Source organism: Canis lupus, chromosome 5 (assembly GCF_003254725.2).
Source record: "Canis lupus dingo isolate Sandy chromosome 5, ASM325472v2, whole genome shotgun sequence".
Classification (NCBI taxonomy): domain Eukaryota; kingdom Metazoa; phylum Chordata; class Mammalia; order Carnivora; family Canidae; genus Canis; species Canis lupus.
The window spans coordinates 33875443-33889629 of NC_064247.1; the positions used below are offsets into that span (position 1 = coordinate 33875443).

At 57.1% G+C, this 14187-nt stretch overlaps 1 protein-coding gene across 1 annotated transcript in view; it reads left to right on the top strand.

The window, feature by feature from the left end:
* Positions 1–14187, top strand: part of NTN1 (netrin 1) — a 171305-nt gene that overhangs the window by 112727 nt on the left and 44391 nt on the right. Inside the window, exons 4-5 of the mRNA XM_025428389.3 lie at positions 10184–10333; positions 12892–12945. Coding sequence (XP_025284174.1) covers positions 10184–10333; positions 12892–12945 — 204 coding nt within the window. The remainder of the gene's footprint in view (positions 1–10183; positions 10334–12891; positions 12946–14187) is intronic.

Here is a 14187-nt window from a genome sequence, read left to right on the forward strand (position 1 = left end):
TCTCCCGTGAACCGAATTGCGATGAGAGTTAGGAGGTCAACCACTTCGTCCAGCACCCCCCACCCCCCACCCCCACAAAGGGTCTGCTTGCGTCCCATCTCCCTGAACAGCTCCTTGCTTTCACCAGTTGTCCTGCACTCACCGCCTCCCCCTTCAAGGCCACAGTCAATGTGGCCCAAACGCAGGCCACCAAGAAGGTGTCCAGGTGGCGGGATAGAGGCACGCAGCGGTCCTCGCCGTCTTGGCCAGTGCACACCCATGGCTCCCAGTCACCCCCTGTTTCTTCTGGAAGCTCTGCTAGAGCTCGAGGAGGAAATGGGCACCTCAGGCCATCCCCCTGTAGCCCCCTGACCACTGTGTGGGCCTCTCCACGACTTTCTCACCCTCAATCCTCCACCTTCTCTAAAGGGCATCCTCTGTGTATGTCTCTCTTATTTCAGTCCTTGGCTGCACTTTGGAAACACCCGGAGATCTGAAAATGTGGACACCCTCAGAGATTGCGTTTTAATGAATGAGTCCTGATGAGACCCCCGTCCCACCCTTGCCCTGGGGCATAAGGAGTCAGGCCCGGGCGGGGTGCTGTGCTGGGGTTGAGAAGGGGGATGGTCACAGAGTGGGAGGGCAGAGAGATGAATTTAAATGTTATTTTAAGGTGCTCTTGATGATAACTGGGTGGGAGGGGATTGCTTAAAATAAAAAAAAAAAAAAATTTAATTTTGCCGGGCGATGCTGGGAGCTTAGCTAGTGCCTGCTGATGTTATAGTGTCCAGAGGAAGGCATAGGATTGGATGGTTATCACTGCTGGATTGTGTGTGTGTGTGTGTGTGTGTGTGTGTGCGTACACACGTGTATGCGTGCAAGCTAGATTGGATCATTCGATGGTTTTTTATTATTTTTTAAAAAATTTCAAAGTTCCTTTTAATTCCAGTGTTATTTTTTTACTTAAATTCATTTATTCAACACATGGTACATCATTAAGTTTCCGATATAAAGTTCGAGAATTCATCAGTTGCGTAGAACACCTGATGCTCATCTCATCTCGTGCCTTCCTTCATGCCCATCGCGAGGGGCCCCATCCCCCTACCCACCTCCCCTCCAGCCGCCATCAGTTTGTCTCCTAGAGTTAAGAGTCTCTTATGGTTTGTCTCCCTCTGGTTGGAGAGTTTAGTCACATCACAGCTAGGAACCTGGGTAACCCCTCCTTCTTCCTGACTCCAAGGTGGTGTCCATGTAGCCTACAAAAGCCAGAAAGCCTCAGAGGTGCCCTTTATTCTGTGGGTCCCACATATGACATCTCCATTTCGGGTCTGCGACTATGTTAGGAGTGCAGGGAAGAGGGTGGTCATTTCACGGGGCAGGGCCCTCATGTCTGCCACGGGTCCCAGCTTAGAGGGCAGCGACCATGACACAAGGAGTGCCCAGCACTCACGGGGACAGAGGAAACCGGAAGGAGATGAACCCCCTCCTCCCATGGAAGAGCCAACTCCAGCTGTGGCCTCGGTTGGCACTTCCTTCCCCTGTTCCTTGGGGACTTCGGCTGGGGGGTGGGGGTGTCAGAAATCCCGATCTCCGGATTTGGCTCCAGGTTCAAAGCCTGAAGAGCAGTAGGCAAGTCACGTGCCCTCCTGGGACCTCAGTCTCCTCATCTGTGAAATCGTGTTCAGATTTATGGTCTCTGAGTCCCGGCCAGCTTCTGCATTTCCACGTCCCACGTGCTCTTTTTAAACATTCAGAATTTTACGGGTCCCTGATAACTAAATGGGACCATGTCCTGTGTCAGTAACGCGTGTGACCCTCGAGCTTGGAGGAGCTGGCAGGGCCAGGAAATCCAGTGCAGAGTCTTTCTGAGCAGAGAGAGTTCCCATCCCCATGTGTGGCCCACACGGTGTCCTGCTCCTAAGACAGCATCTTTCAGGCTCCGCTGTGTCTCATCCCCGACTCCCTGGCCAGAGGCCTCATCCCACTGGGTGTCACCTGCTCTCACGGTTTCCACATGGACTTTCCTGGGGGGTGGGCTGCTTTTAAGCACAAAAGCCCCCTGATCTCTGAGCATCCCCAGTTAGTGGAGGGCACTTTACTTAGGGGTGTTGAGTAGAGAGGATATAGGAGAGGTCCCAGGCACACAGCACATACTCCACACCTGTTAGCTGTTAGGATTATTTGTCCAAGTAGAAGGAGGTTCGATAACCAGAGCCCCCTGCCCTTGCCAGCACGCACACGGAGCAGAGACTCTCTGGCGTGGACTCCATGCCCCAGTCCCCCCAGGATGGGGCAGGGCTCTGGGGATTTGCCCTAATGCTCTTCCACACTCTCCAGAAAGGATCGGCGTGTTTAGGGAGCCAAAAATGGTAAATGAGTTGAACAGCAGAGATGAGTGCTCAGTTGGTGCTTGTAGAGGCGCTGAGCGGAGAGGTGGAGTCAGGCTGTGTGCATGCAAAAAATATGTCTGAAACCGCCACTAAGAAAGACCTGGCAGCCTCTGAGGGGCTCCTTCCTGGCCTGGGGTGGGGAGGGGCTGCAAGGTCCCAGCTGGTCCCCACTGCCCCACTGCACAGGACTGAGGTGCTCTGGTGCCAACCTACTGTGCTGGTGTCCAGCCCCTACCTGCCTGGCCCAAGCCTGTGTTTGCACACACACACGCACATGCACACGCACGCACGCACGCTGTCTCTCCTTGTCTCCGTCTCTCCCTGGGAGCCATTCATAGGACGCATGCCTTTCTATTTCTGCTGTAAATCAGGTGCAGGAAGGCTCTGGTTAACTGGATCGCGGAGGGTCAAATTACCCAGTTTGGGATTATGGCGCTCCCCTCCCTTCCACTTCCTGCTTTGGGCGCCTTGATCCCAAGGTGGCAGGGAGAGCAGAAGTAGGGCAACTTGAAACATTTATTCTTTGGTGCCTTGTTAGCACCTGCTAGGAGAGAAGAAAATGTAGCTACGGAGGAGGAAGACTCAGACAGCTGAGATGCACTTTGTGCATCACCTCCGGACGTCAGTTATCCTTGCTTTCTCGTGAGCATGGAGGATTTGGGAGTGAGGGGTGCTCCCCATGGGGGTTGCTAGTGATCTAGGATGTGAGAGGATTTCTTTCTTGCCTGCCCACTTCCCCTCCAGGGTGGGGATTTGGCCCCCATGAGAGCACTGATTGAGCAACTGTTTATTGAGCACCTGCTACATGCAGGAGAGGGGCGGTTACAGTGATGACAGAGGCAGACACATTCCCTTGGCGCTCACTTTCTGGAGGGAGGTCAGCGGTCAATAAAGGAGAAAAAGTGAGTAGAAGATTATGTAGATGGTGGGAAGTCACCCGGAGGAAGCACACAGGGCAGTGAGGAAGGGGGATGTGGTGGTGCAGGGAGCTGCTCTGCAAGGTGGCTAGGGGTCACAACCTCCCTGAGGACAGAACATTTGAGGCCAGACCCATGATGTGAGGAGTCAGCAGCCTTGAAGAAGCTGAGGGAAGTGCAGTGCCAGCATCTGGAAGCAGGGAAGGGAGCCGAGGCAAGGGACGGGACCAGCTCCCATTCCAGCAGCTCTGGAAGCCACGAACAAGCAGGCAGTCAGGAGAGGAGACGAACAGCCGGGCAGTCAGGAGAGGAGACGCTTGAGTGACACATCTGGCTTACATAGTAAGGTGCTCCTTCTGTGAGATGTGCCGCAGATGGGAGAAAATGCTTGTGTCACACACCGGACATGGGACGTGATTCGCAACACACAAAGAACGCTCCAAACTCAACAGTAAGAAAACAGACCACTCCGTTAGGAATGGATGAAACACCTGAACAGGTACTTACCAAAGATGCACCGATGGCAGCTGCATGTAGAAGCTGTCACTTGTCATTTGGGGAATACAGATTAAAACCACGAGATACAATTGCACACCTATGAAAACATCAAAAATGCAAAGTACAGACATTTTCATGTGTTGGCAAGGAACTCTCACGCCCTGCTGGTGGGAAGTCAAAGTGGCACAGCTGGTCTGGAAAACAGTTTTGCAGTTTCTTGCAAAATTAAACGTAGATCTGCCCTAAAAACTTGCAGTCTGTGAACCATAGGGCACCACTGGGCAATTTACATAAATAAACTATTGATGGACACAGCAGCCCAGACACATCTCGGGTGCATTTGGCTGAGTAAAGGAGGCCAGTCCCAGACTATGAACCATCCGTCTGTCCGGAACTGTACACACCAGTACCAGGATATGATGTTCTGAGAAGGCGAAGCTAGAGGGACAGGACGGATACGTGGCCACCAGGAGTCGGAGTGGGGGTGCTGGCCACAGAGAAGCATGAGGGACTTCCTGAGAGAGTTGGAATGTTCTTTATGCAGCCTCCTTCTCCCTGCGTGCTCACATGGTCCTCCCTCCATCCTCATGTCCTTTCTGTATAAGGGCACCAGTTGTATCAGATTGGGGCCCTCCCTAGTGACCTCTTTTTACTGTCCTCACCTCCTCAAAGACTCTCTCTCTAGATATAGTCACACTCTGAGTCTGCATGCATGATAAAACCCAGAGAACTGGACAGCGACAAAAGTGATGTTGCTGCACACACGTGAAATGATGGCAAGGGTGGTGAGAAGCTGCTTCCATAAAGCTTTATGATGCCGGGTCCTTGGACCTCTTGTTCTTTGCAGGTTGGGTCACGTTCTCTGCTCCTCCTGCCTGGCCTCCCAGAGCCCCACCCTGCGGGTCTGCCACCTTGTGTCAGCCACCTCCCCCAATACCGTTCTGGAATACCTCAGCAGCCTTGGCCAGCTTTCATGTTGCCCTTCTTGGTGGCCAGTCCCCCTCACTTCACTTGGGGAGCAGAGGAGAAGCAGGTTTTTAGACACCCCTTACTTAGTGCTTGACATTTGTCCTCTCCCCATGCCACCTCTGAGACACGGGAACCCTTCAGATCTGAACCTGATTTTCTCTGAAGACGTTGGTCCTCATGTGCTGCTCTCCCCTGCATGGAGCATGCTCTGATCCTCCTCCCTCTCCTGATGGTCCTCCCTTCCAGCTCCTCCCCTCCTCTTCTTATCTCACTCTTCCTCCTCCCCCTTGTCACCTTCCTCCTCCTTCCTACTTCTCCTTCCTCCTCTATCCTATCCCATCATCCTCCTCCCCTCCTCCTCCTCCCCCTCCTCCTCCTTCCTTATCACTCCTCCTCCCTCACCCTCCTTCTCCTCATCCCCTTCCTCCTCTTTCCTACTCCTTCCTCCTCCATCCTCTCCTACTCTCCTCCTCCTCCCCCACTCCATGGTCGGCTCTGGGGAGCAGCCCCGTTCACTGGCAGCATGAGCAGGACACCTGAGCTGGTTGTCCATCTTCCCACGAGGCCAGCGATGGGCCTGGGGAAAGAAGACATGAGTCAGGGCTTGGCACAAGATGTGTCCGTGCACTAGGGCAGGCAGAATAAGGTACCATGGGCCGTAGGGCTCTAAGAGGAGATGTTTATTTCCCCCAGTTCTGGAGGCTGGAAGCAGGAGACCAAGGTGTTGGCAGGGCTGGCTTCTTCTGGGGGCCTCTCTCTGGGGCTCGCGGGTGGCCTCCTTCTCCCTGCGTGCTCATGTAGTCCTCCCTCCATCCTCATGTCCTCTCCGTATAAGGGCACCAGTCATATCAGATTGGGGCCCTCCCTAGTGACCTCTTTTTACCGTCCTCACCTCCTCAAAGATCCTCTTTCCAGATACAGTCACACTCTGAGGTGCTGGGGGTTAGGACACCACTCGGGATGCAGTTCAGTCCCTAGTGCGAGGCCAGGCCCAAGCCTCCGGACTGGCTGGATGGCTCCCCCTTCCTGCCTGGAGCAGCCCCATGGAGCCTGGGATCCCAGCCAGCTCCCCTCTCCCCCACGAGCATGTGCCCTGGGGCGTCCTGCCTAACCCCGAGGCCCCCCCGGAGTCAGGTGTGCAGGAGAGGTAGCCAGATCTCCTGATAGGAGCCAGGATGGATTTCCCAAAGCCACCATGGGAGCCGCAGTGCAGGAGGCCGGGCTGGGACATGCATCCCCTCCTGATGGAGGCCGTGGGTCTTCAGGGCCTGGGATGGAGGGCATCCAAAGGAGCTGGATGGCAGTGCTTAGGACTGGTGGCTGGGGTCAGGACTGTCTGCCTTTGGGGTCAGCTTTGCCAGGGCTCTCTGTGTGCTCCTCTCACCAGGAGATGCCAGCACAGCCCAACAGCCCACAGTGCTGGGGCAGGGTCACCCGTGGGTGTGGATGGAAGGCCTGGTGCACCAGCAGCCTGAGCCCCTTCCCTGTCCTCTGGGCCAGGACTGTGGTGACCTCTAGCAGGAGGGGGTGGGGTGGGGGTGGGGTGCTGCCTGGGACCTGGAAGCCACAGACCAAGCATTGGACTGGTGAGCAGAAGGTGACTTTAGTGAGTATGCAGACCTCTGTCCTTACAGATGAGGCACTTGTGAGCCAGAGAGAGCGAGGCACTGACCCAGAGTCACACGGCAGTCCTGGCAGGATGGGCCTAGACCCGGGTCTGCCGATGCCTGTATGAAACCTCGCCTGTGTGCCCCATGCTGGCTGTCCCTGAATGACGGGGGCTCCCCTCTGCAGGCTGGGAGGCACTCCAGCCCGCTGCGCGCGTGAGAAACCTAATCCTGCCGCCTTCTCAGGGTCCCGAGCTTCCGTCTGGTCTCACCTTTCTCTTTATGGACAAAGCCCCGGGTGGATTGTTTCCCATGACCAGGTGCTGCCTGCCCCGTGCAGACAGGGTGACCTGCCCTGAAAGGATTGACCTCCTCCGAAAGAGTGGCCGACTTCCAGGGAAACAGGAGTCACCAGATGGGCTTCCGGGGGCGGAAGGCGCTCTGCCCCAGGCCCCTTGCACAGGGGAAGACCTGCACACCCTTCACTTCCACATCCCCCCCCACACACACACACATGCCCCTGTGCAGTCCCGCCCCTCCGCTGCCCTGCCTGCTGTGTTGCCAGGTGAGCTTGTGCGTGTTTGCATCCGTGTGGGTCTAAGCAGCTCTGTGTGAACACGAGTTTGTGGAAATTTGTGTGTGTTTCCAGGTTGAGGGATCCCTTTGGCTTTCTCACCCTAAGGGCCAGGGTCTGGTGTTTCCTTCATAGCTGGTGGGCTCAGCCTCCCTTCCTTGGACATTGCCAGCAGCTTGCCTCGTCCTAGGTTGCAGATTGTCACCCATTACTTGTCCCCACACCTAAAAGCTCACCTGTCTTTGTGCAGAGGCTGTCCCTTGGGGCTCTCCCTACTTGAGGGTTTAGGGGGAAGGTCCATGCTTTGGGGCTGTTTTGCTTGGCACTGAGAATGAGAGCAATGCAAGTCTGCTAGGATTACACTTGGCCCCCAGGTAACAGAAAGCCCGCCCAGCCAGGTAAGCAGGGATTTTTCCTTGCAGAACGAGAAGTGCAGAGGGGGGTTGAGAGTCTCCACGATGCCCTCAGAGATGAGGCCCCTTCCACCTTCCTCTGGGTGTTTCCTGGGCAGCCCGCAGTCTCTTCTGTGGTGGTGCTGACTCCACAGGCTGCTGGGGGGGACCCGAGGGGACAGCAAATGAGAGCGCATGGATGCGCTCAGGTGTTCCCAGGTATCTGGGCTCGAGGAATGCTGGGCTCTGGTGACAGTCCCGCTGCCCTGGAGGTGACCTGAGCACCCTTCTGAGGCCCCCAATAGCTTCTCTTCCCAGAACGGTGCCCTTTTTTTTTTTTTTTTCATGGAAAGACATCCAGCCTGCGGCCTCTGCCAGATGAGGCAGAGGGGCCAATTACTCACAGTCTTTGCAGAATCCTGGGAGAAAGACTGGAAACCAAGCAGCGAAGCACCCCCCACCCCCGGCTTTAATCAGAGGATGGGCTCGTAGGAAGTGCCGGCTGCCCCGCTGTCCCCAAGGATAGCCCTGGGCTCTGCCGACGTCAGCTGGCGCCTGGCTCCTCCCCGGCGGCACGCCAGCCTGGGCAGCTGACAGGTCACCAGCTGCGAGGGGCCACGGGCAAGGCCTGTGCAGCCCTCCTGCAACACCAGCCCCCCGCCCCTCCGGAGAATGTGCTCTGGACAGCTCCTGCTTTGGGAAAGGTGATCTGTGCCTCTGGGTGACTTGGCTCTGACCCCTCGATGCCTGAGCAACCTTTGGTGACCTCCTCCCCGCCAAGCACTAGGCCCCAGAGCTTCCTGGCACACAGCTGTGTTCCGTCAGCACGGAGGGGAGGAGGTCTTGGCACGGATCTCGGCATTACCAGCAGGCTCGCACAGCAGGCCACGGGAGGTCGGCTGGCATGAGCCTCTGGAGTCCACATCCTCCCGGCCCCTGTGCCTTTGCTGTGCTTGGGACAGTGGGGTCCTGGGCTGTGGCCTTAGAGACGCCTCCCCTGCCCCTGCAGCCTTACTACCGCAAGCCCAGATTCGAGGGCACAGGGAAGGGTTAGAGGGCTTCTCCAGACATCTCCCCCTCACAGCATCGTCCCCAGCTTGCAGCAGGCTGGGTCTTTTCTTACAACGAAAGAAGAGGAAAAGAAAGGTGAGAGCAGTTGAGCACGACTGAACTTGAATTTAGGGTAGATTGAAGAAGACACGTCCCTAACAGGATGAGGTACTGCTGTTTACAGGGACGAGAGGGGGACAGTTCTATTTTTTCCCCGTGGATCCTGCAACAGGAGAAGCCTGCTGACAGGACCCCACCACTTGCACACACACAGGGGTGCATCCCCGGGGTGGCACCCCTGCCCTGCTCAAACCTGACCTGGGCACCCATGACAGACAGGACCCCCACCCAGAGAGCTTCCAGAAGCTCCCACATGTCCAGACACAACGTTAACAATTCCTCACATTCCTCTCCTCTCTGCCTCCCGCTTCTGACTTCTTGACTTCTCCTGGTCAGCCCCTCAGGGGTGGGGGGGTCCCCCAGGGGCTGACTGTGGGGGGCCGCGTTCTCACCAGCAGACTCGTACTTCACCAAGCGGTGCTGCCTGGACATTCTGCTCACACTTCTTTTCTGGGGTGTTTTCTTCCCATTTGGAGCAGAAACACTTAGCAGCTTCCTGCAGACGGCTCTTCACCCCCGCGCCCTGCCTCCACGCCCCACACCCGGGCTTCCCTGGGGAGAGGAGTGGACAGACGGGGTAGGCTGCACATCTGCCTACCTCATCCTGCCCCCCCACCCCCTGCCACCTGCACCCCGAGCCTACCTCTAGATTCCGGGAAGCGGGACTTGGCTGGGACCTCGGGTGTCCCATCTTTGCTGGTAGAGTCACTCTCACCTGAGCAGCCGGGGGTCGGTGGGAATCTTGGCTGCTATAGTAAAACACCACGGACTGGGTGGTTGAGACGATGAGCGTTGTATTTCTCCCAGTTCTGGAGGCTAAGAAGTGCAAGAGCAGCACACCCCAGATCCCGTGTTTGGGGAAGGCCAGCTTCCTGGCGCAGGGGATGGCCTTGCTGTGTGCTTGTGCACAGAGATCTCTCTATTTCTCTTCTTAGATGGATGCCAGTGCCATCCCGAGGGCACCAGCTTCCAAGATGTCATCTAAACCTGCTCATCACCCAAGGCCTCACCCTTAACCCCGTTACACTGGGGTTGAGGGCCTGGGCGTGAATTTGGGGCAGGGTTACAAGCTTTTCATCCACCCATAGTAGTGGGGATGTCCTCCCCAGAGTCCTCTGGGATTACGTCCTTGGAACACAAGGAGGGGAGCTTGGGGTGCAACATGCCAGGCCAGGCAACCCCAGCTTTCTAGCGTGTTCCAAACCAGGAAGGGTGTAGGGCCTGCTCCAGCCGCTATATGGCGTCTCCCTTTCTGTGAGGCCCCCTGGGAGGTTCCTTCTCCCACCTGGAGGGTAGGGATGGAGGCCTGGGGCCTGGGGAGGCACAGACTTACCCTGTGGAGATTCTGATTCCTCCGCTTGTGATCAGCCTGTGGCCTTTGCCTTCCCGAAAACATCCTTGAGTGTGGGCCCTCCTCTCGGGGCTTTGGAGGGTTCCCCCCTGTTCTATTTCCTGGATGCCTTGAGCCTTTCAAGGTGGTCCATTCTGATTTTCATGCCCCATTTCCAGGTGCGCAGGTGGCCAGTTATCAGAGCTTCTAGAATATGTGTGTGGGCTTGACTGGGCCTGCCCCCTCCCCATCCCCAGGGTGGGGTCCATGGGGCGCCCCAAAGCAGGGAGGGATTCCCAGGGAGAGGTTGGCCATTCCCTGCCACCCTCTGACCCTCCTGTTGGGTGTCATCCACAGCCTGCGATTGCCACCCCGTGGGCGCTGCTGGCAAAACCTGCAACCAGACCACCGGCCAGTGTCCCTGCAAGGACGGCGTGACGGGCATCACCTGCAACCGCTGTGCCAAGGGCTACCAGCAGAGCCGCTCGCCCATCGCCCCCTGCATAAGTACGTGCATGCGAGGTTCCCCAGGCTTCAGCTGGGCTGTGAGGGAGGGAAGCCTTCTATGAACCCCGACTGCTGATGTGCAGCTGGTCGAACGCTTGTTGATGTGGTGCTGTGTGTCCGGGGCCCTGTGCTCAGCGGAACCCCATGGGAGACCCCCCGCCCCACACCGCCAAGCCTGTGGGCTTCTTGCAGAAGCAAGAGCTGGGAGCTCAGCAGAGCTGGACCTGGGGTCACTGTGGCTGCTGCGGCGGGAACCCCAGGATCCTCATGCCCTGGCAGATCCAGAGCAGAAGGGGCTGACACTTTGAGCTCCCATGTATCCTGAGGGCCGTGAGGGCCATGCATGGGTCCTGGGGGGCCCCCTTGGACCAGCTATGAGCCCGTTAGTTCCTGGAACAAGAGGACAGAGTATGTGAGATGGCAGGAGTCCCTCAGGGGCCCTGGCTCAGAAGGGACTTCATATTTCACACCTGGTAGGATCATCCCAGGTGTTCTGAGTGGATACTTAGCCTTGCTTGGAAGTCAGGCCTGGCTGGGAACTGGGCCCCCCACCCCACCACCTACCCCCACCCCCTGGCCTTGGCTTTCTTGATTCCTTGTGGAAGGCTGACCCAACCCAGCAGGGAGAGCAGAAAAGAGGAGTGGATGCCAGCAAAGTGGGCAGACCTGAGGGACGGAGTCCGCTTCTCTAGACCAGGGGTTTGCTGATCCCCAGGGCTTTGACCCACTGCCTGTTTTTGCGGGGCTCCGTGTTTCTATTTAATAGTCTTTTCCTGATGGGAACCAAGATCAAAGTTTATGACACGTGGAACGATTGAAGTGAAAAGTGGAGTGTCCGTAAAGCTTGATGGGGACACAGCCATGCCCTCTGTGTACCTGCTGTCTGTGGCTGCTTTGAGCCACTCACACGACTGGGTAGCTGTGGTGGAGACCGTGCGACCCGTGCAGCTGGGCGCATTGACACACTGGAGAGTCCTTGGACCCAAGGCATTCACAGGGGTCGGGTAACGGCAGATACCCCAAATCCCAGCCCCTGGGAAATTGAGCTGAGTCTCCACCCCGGGGCAGAGCACCTTGAAGCAGTTTTTGTGACCACCTCTACTTGTCGGAGTCTCACGGTTTGCCAAACCCCTTCTTCCTCTTCCATCTATCCCAAAAAGCTGCAAAGTGAACATTTTTAGAAAGCCGTGAGGAAACCCAGCGCAGCCATCAGGGGTTCTGAAAACATAAGAAAACCAAGGGAGCTCAGAAGTGGCTGGAACTGCCACTTCAAAGCCCCAAGGGGAAGGATGTTGAAATGAAAGCTGGTGATCCAAGGTTCAGAGACGGGAACTTTGGGAAGCGGGATTTCCCGCTCTCCGACCTGCTCTGTGCTTTCTCCCTTCCTTTGGCAGACGCCAAGGCATTCCCACTGACCATCGGAAGACCTGGCTCTCCACCCTGGGGTTTCTGGGAGCTCTTCCTTGTGCCCTGGGTGGGGCTGCTTTGTGCCAGTGTTGTCACAGCTCTGGCAGCCGGGCCCTCCGTGCACATCCCGGAGCTGGCCCCCCAGGCGCCAGGGGTGGGCAGCTCTGTGGCTCGGTGGTCCCTGGCCCAGCCCCGTTGCTGCACAGACCTGGCCATCAGGACCAAGCAGCCCCTGAGGGCTACGAGAGGGCCTGTCCCAGGTCCGCTTCTTCCTGAGCTGCTGTGACAGAGCCACCGGTGGCTTGTCGCTGATAAATTCCCCTGGGGGCAAGAGCTGACTATGAATGGAGGGCTGGGTCTCAGGCACGGCCCCCAGGCCCCAAAGGCCCATCTCGACCCACCAGGTCTCAGCTGATCCCGTCTGGAGGTTGAGGGGGATCTTAGCCCAAACCAGTTGGTAGCCTGAGTCTGGGGCATTCGTGGAGACCTCTGTGGCCCCCGCTGGGGGAGCCCTCAGGGACTCTTGGTCGATGCCTGAGCATCTTTCCCAGACACTGGCTGAACCTCTTTTCCTCTCCTGAGCACAGGGCGGGGTCAGGAGCTAATAGGAAAGAATTGCCGTTCTAGGTAGGAAGGCAATGACCCCGGTAAAGTGCACACTTCTCTCAGGCCCTTGGATCTTCCTTAGTATGTTCCGGCTACCGGGAAAAGTGGGAGACCGTGGGAACCTGGGCCAGGGGTGCGGACCCACACTCTGCACACGTGGGGCACCTCCCAGCCCCTGGCATGCCACCCCTGCCACGGGAGCCCTCCCTGCCAGCCAGCGGAGGTCAGAGAGGAGCAGTCGCATCCTTATGGGGGGCTGGGGAATGCCTCTGCTGCCCCAAGGGCCCAGCCCCGTGATGACACACACACCGACACACCGTGCAGGGGGGCCACTCCTGTCCCTGCTGGGTGGAGGGACAGCATCCAGAGAGAACAAGGCCCCTGTGCCGCCTTCCTCTGCCTCCCTGACCCTCCTCCTCTGGGGCTGAGGAGTAGGGAAGAGAGAAGGGCCTAGGGAGGAGTTTGTGCTCTGTTCATCCTTTTCTAATGTCAAAAATAACATCTTCTTGCCTCATTTTCTCTTCTCCCCGTCCGGAACCTTGCAGAGATCCCCGTGGCACCCCCGACCACTGCAGCCAGCAGCGTGGAGGAGCCAGAAGGTAGGCGTGTCCCACTTTGCCACAGGGAGGCTGGGGTTGGGGGGAAGGGGAAGGGACCAGAGGTGCCAGACTCCTGAGAACCACTGTCATCAGGGCATGCTGGGCGTGCGTGGTACCCCCCCCCACCACCCGGGGCTGGATTGAAGAAGATGGAGCCACTGGGCATTGTTTTTTGATGCTACCACCAAGAATAAAACGGAAAGGGGGGGCTTCCTTGTGCCCCCAGGCTAGATTCTCACCCAGGCCTGAGACCCTCGAAGCTGTACCCCTCCTGCCCATCCACCCCGGGCAGCAAGCTGCCTGCGTGTCCAGCACCTTCTGATCTGGGCTGCAGAGACGGCAGGAGGTGGCGATGGGATAAAAAAGGCATTCCGAGCATGGGGGTCTGCAAACAGGATCCGGGGCCGGGGGAGGTCTCGGTCACACCCTCACCGCCCCACACTCCTGCCTGGAATTGTGCGCCGTGTCACAGGCCCCTGGGCAGAGTGGGCAGGTAGCAGAGGTCACAGCCAGTGTCACTCCACATTCGAGTTGGCGAGATGGAGATGGTGCGATACTGTTTGTTGTTGGTGTCACATCAGGATTTTCGGAAGGAAGGTACTCCCCACACCCCCACCCCCCGCCGACCCGCTGGTAGGTCCTGATTTATAATCATTAATAAAGTAGCGTGTAGATCATTTAACTGTAATCGTGAGAGCTGGGTTTTGGGAAAATATTTGGGTAAGTGTATTTCACTATAACCCATTGCCCTTGTAGTCCTGTGTATTTTATTTTTGCATTTAGAAGTATTGCTGTGAGAGGTGCCCTGGGGGGCTCAGTGGGTGAAGTGTCTGCAGACCTGTGGCTCGGAGCATGATCTCAGGATCCTGGGATCGAGCCCCGCATCGGGCTCCCTGCTCATCCAGGACCCTGCTTCCCCCCACCCTCCCCTTGCTTGTGGTCTCTCTTTCTGTGAAATAAATAAATAAAATCTTTTTTAAAAAGAAAAGTAGTATCACCCAATACTTGGGAGGTGAGATGGAGGGAACTTTTTCTGTAAAAACATAATTCAAAGGAACCTCCCAATTAGCCCAGCTCTGGGGTTGTGGGGGAAGCAGTTTGGAAGCTGGAAGATGTCCCCCCACCCCTTTTTAAAAATATTTATTCACGAAAGACACAGAGGCAGAGCCACAGGCAGAGGGACAAGCAGGCTCCCTAAGGGGAGCCTGATGCGGGACTCGATCTGAGGATCCCGGGATCATG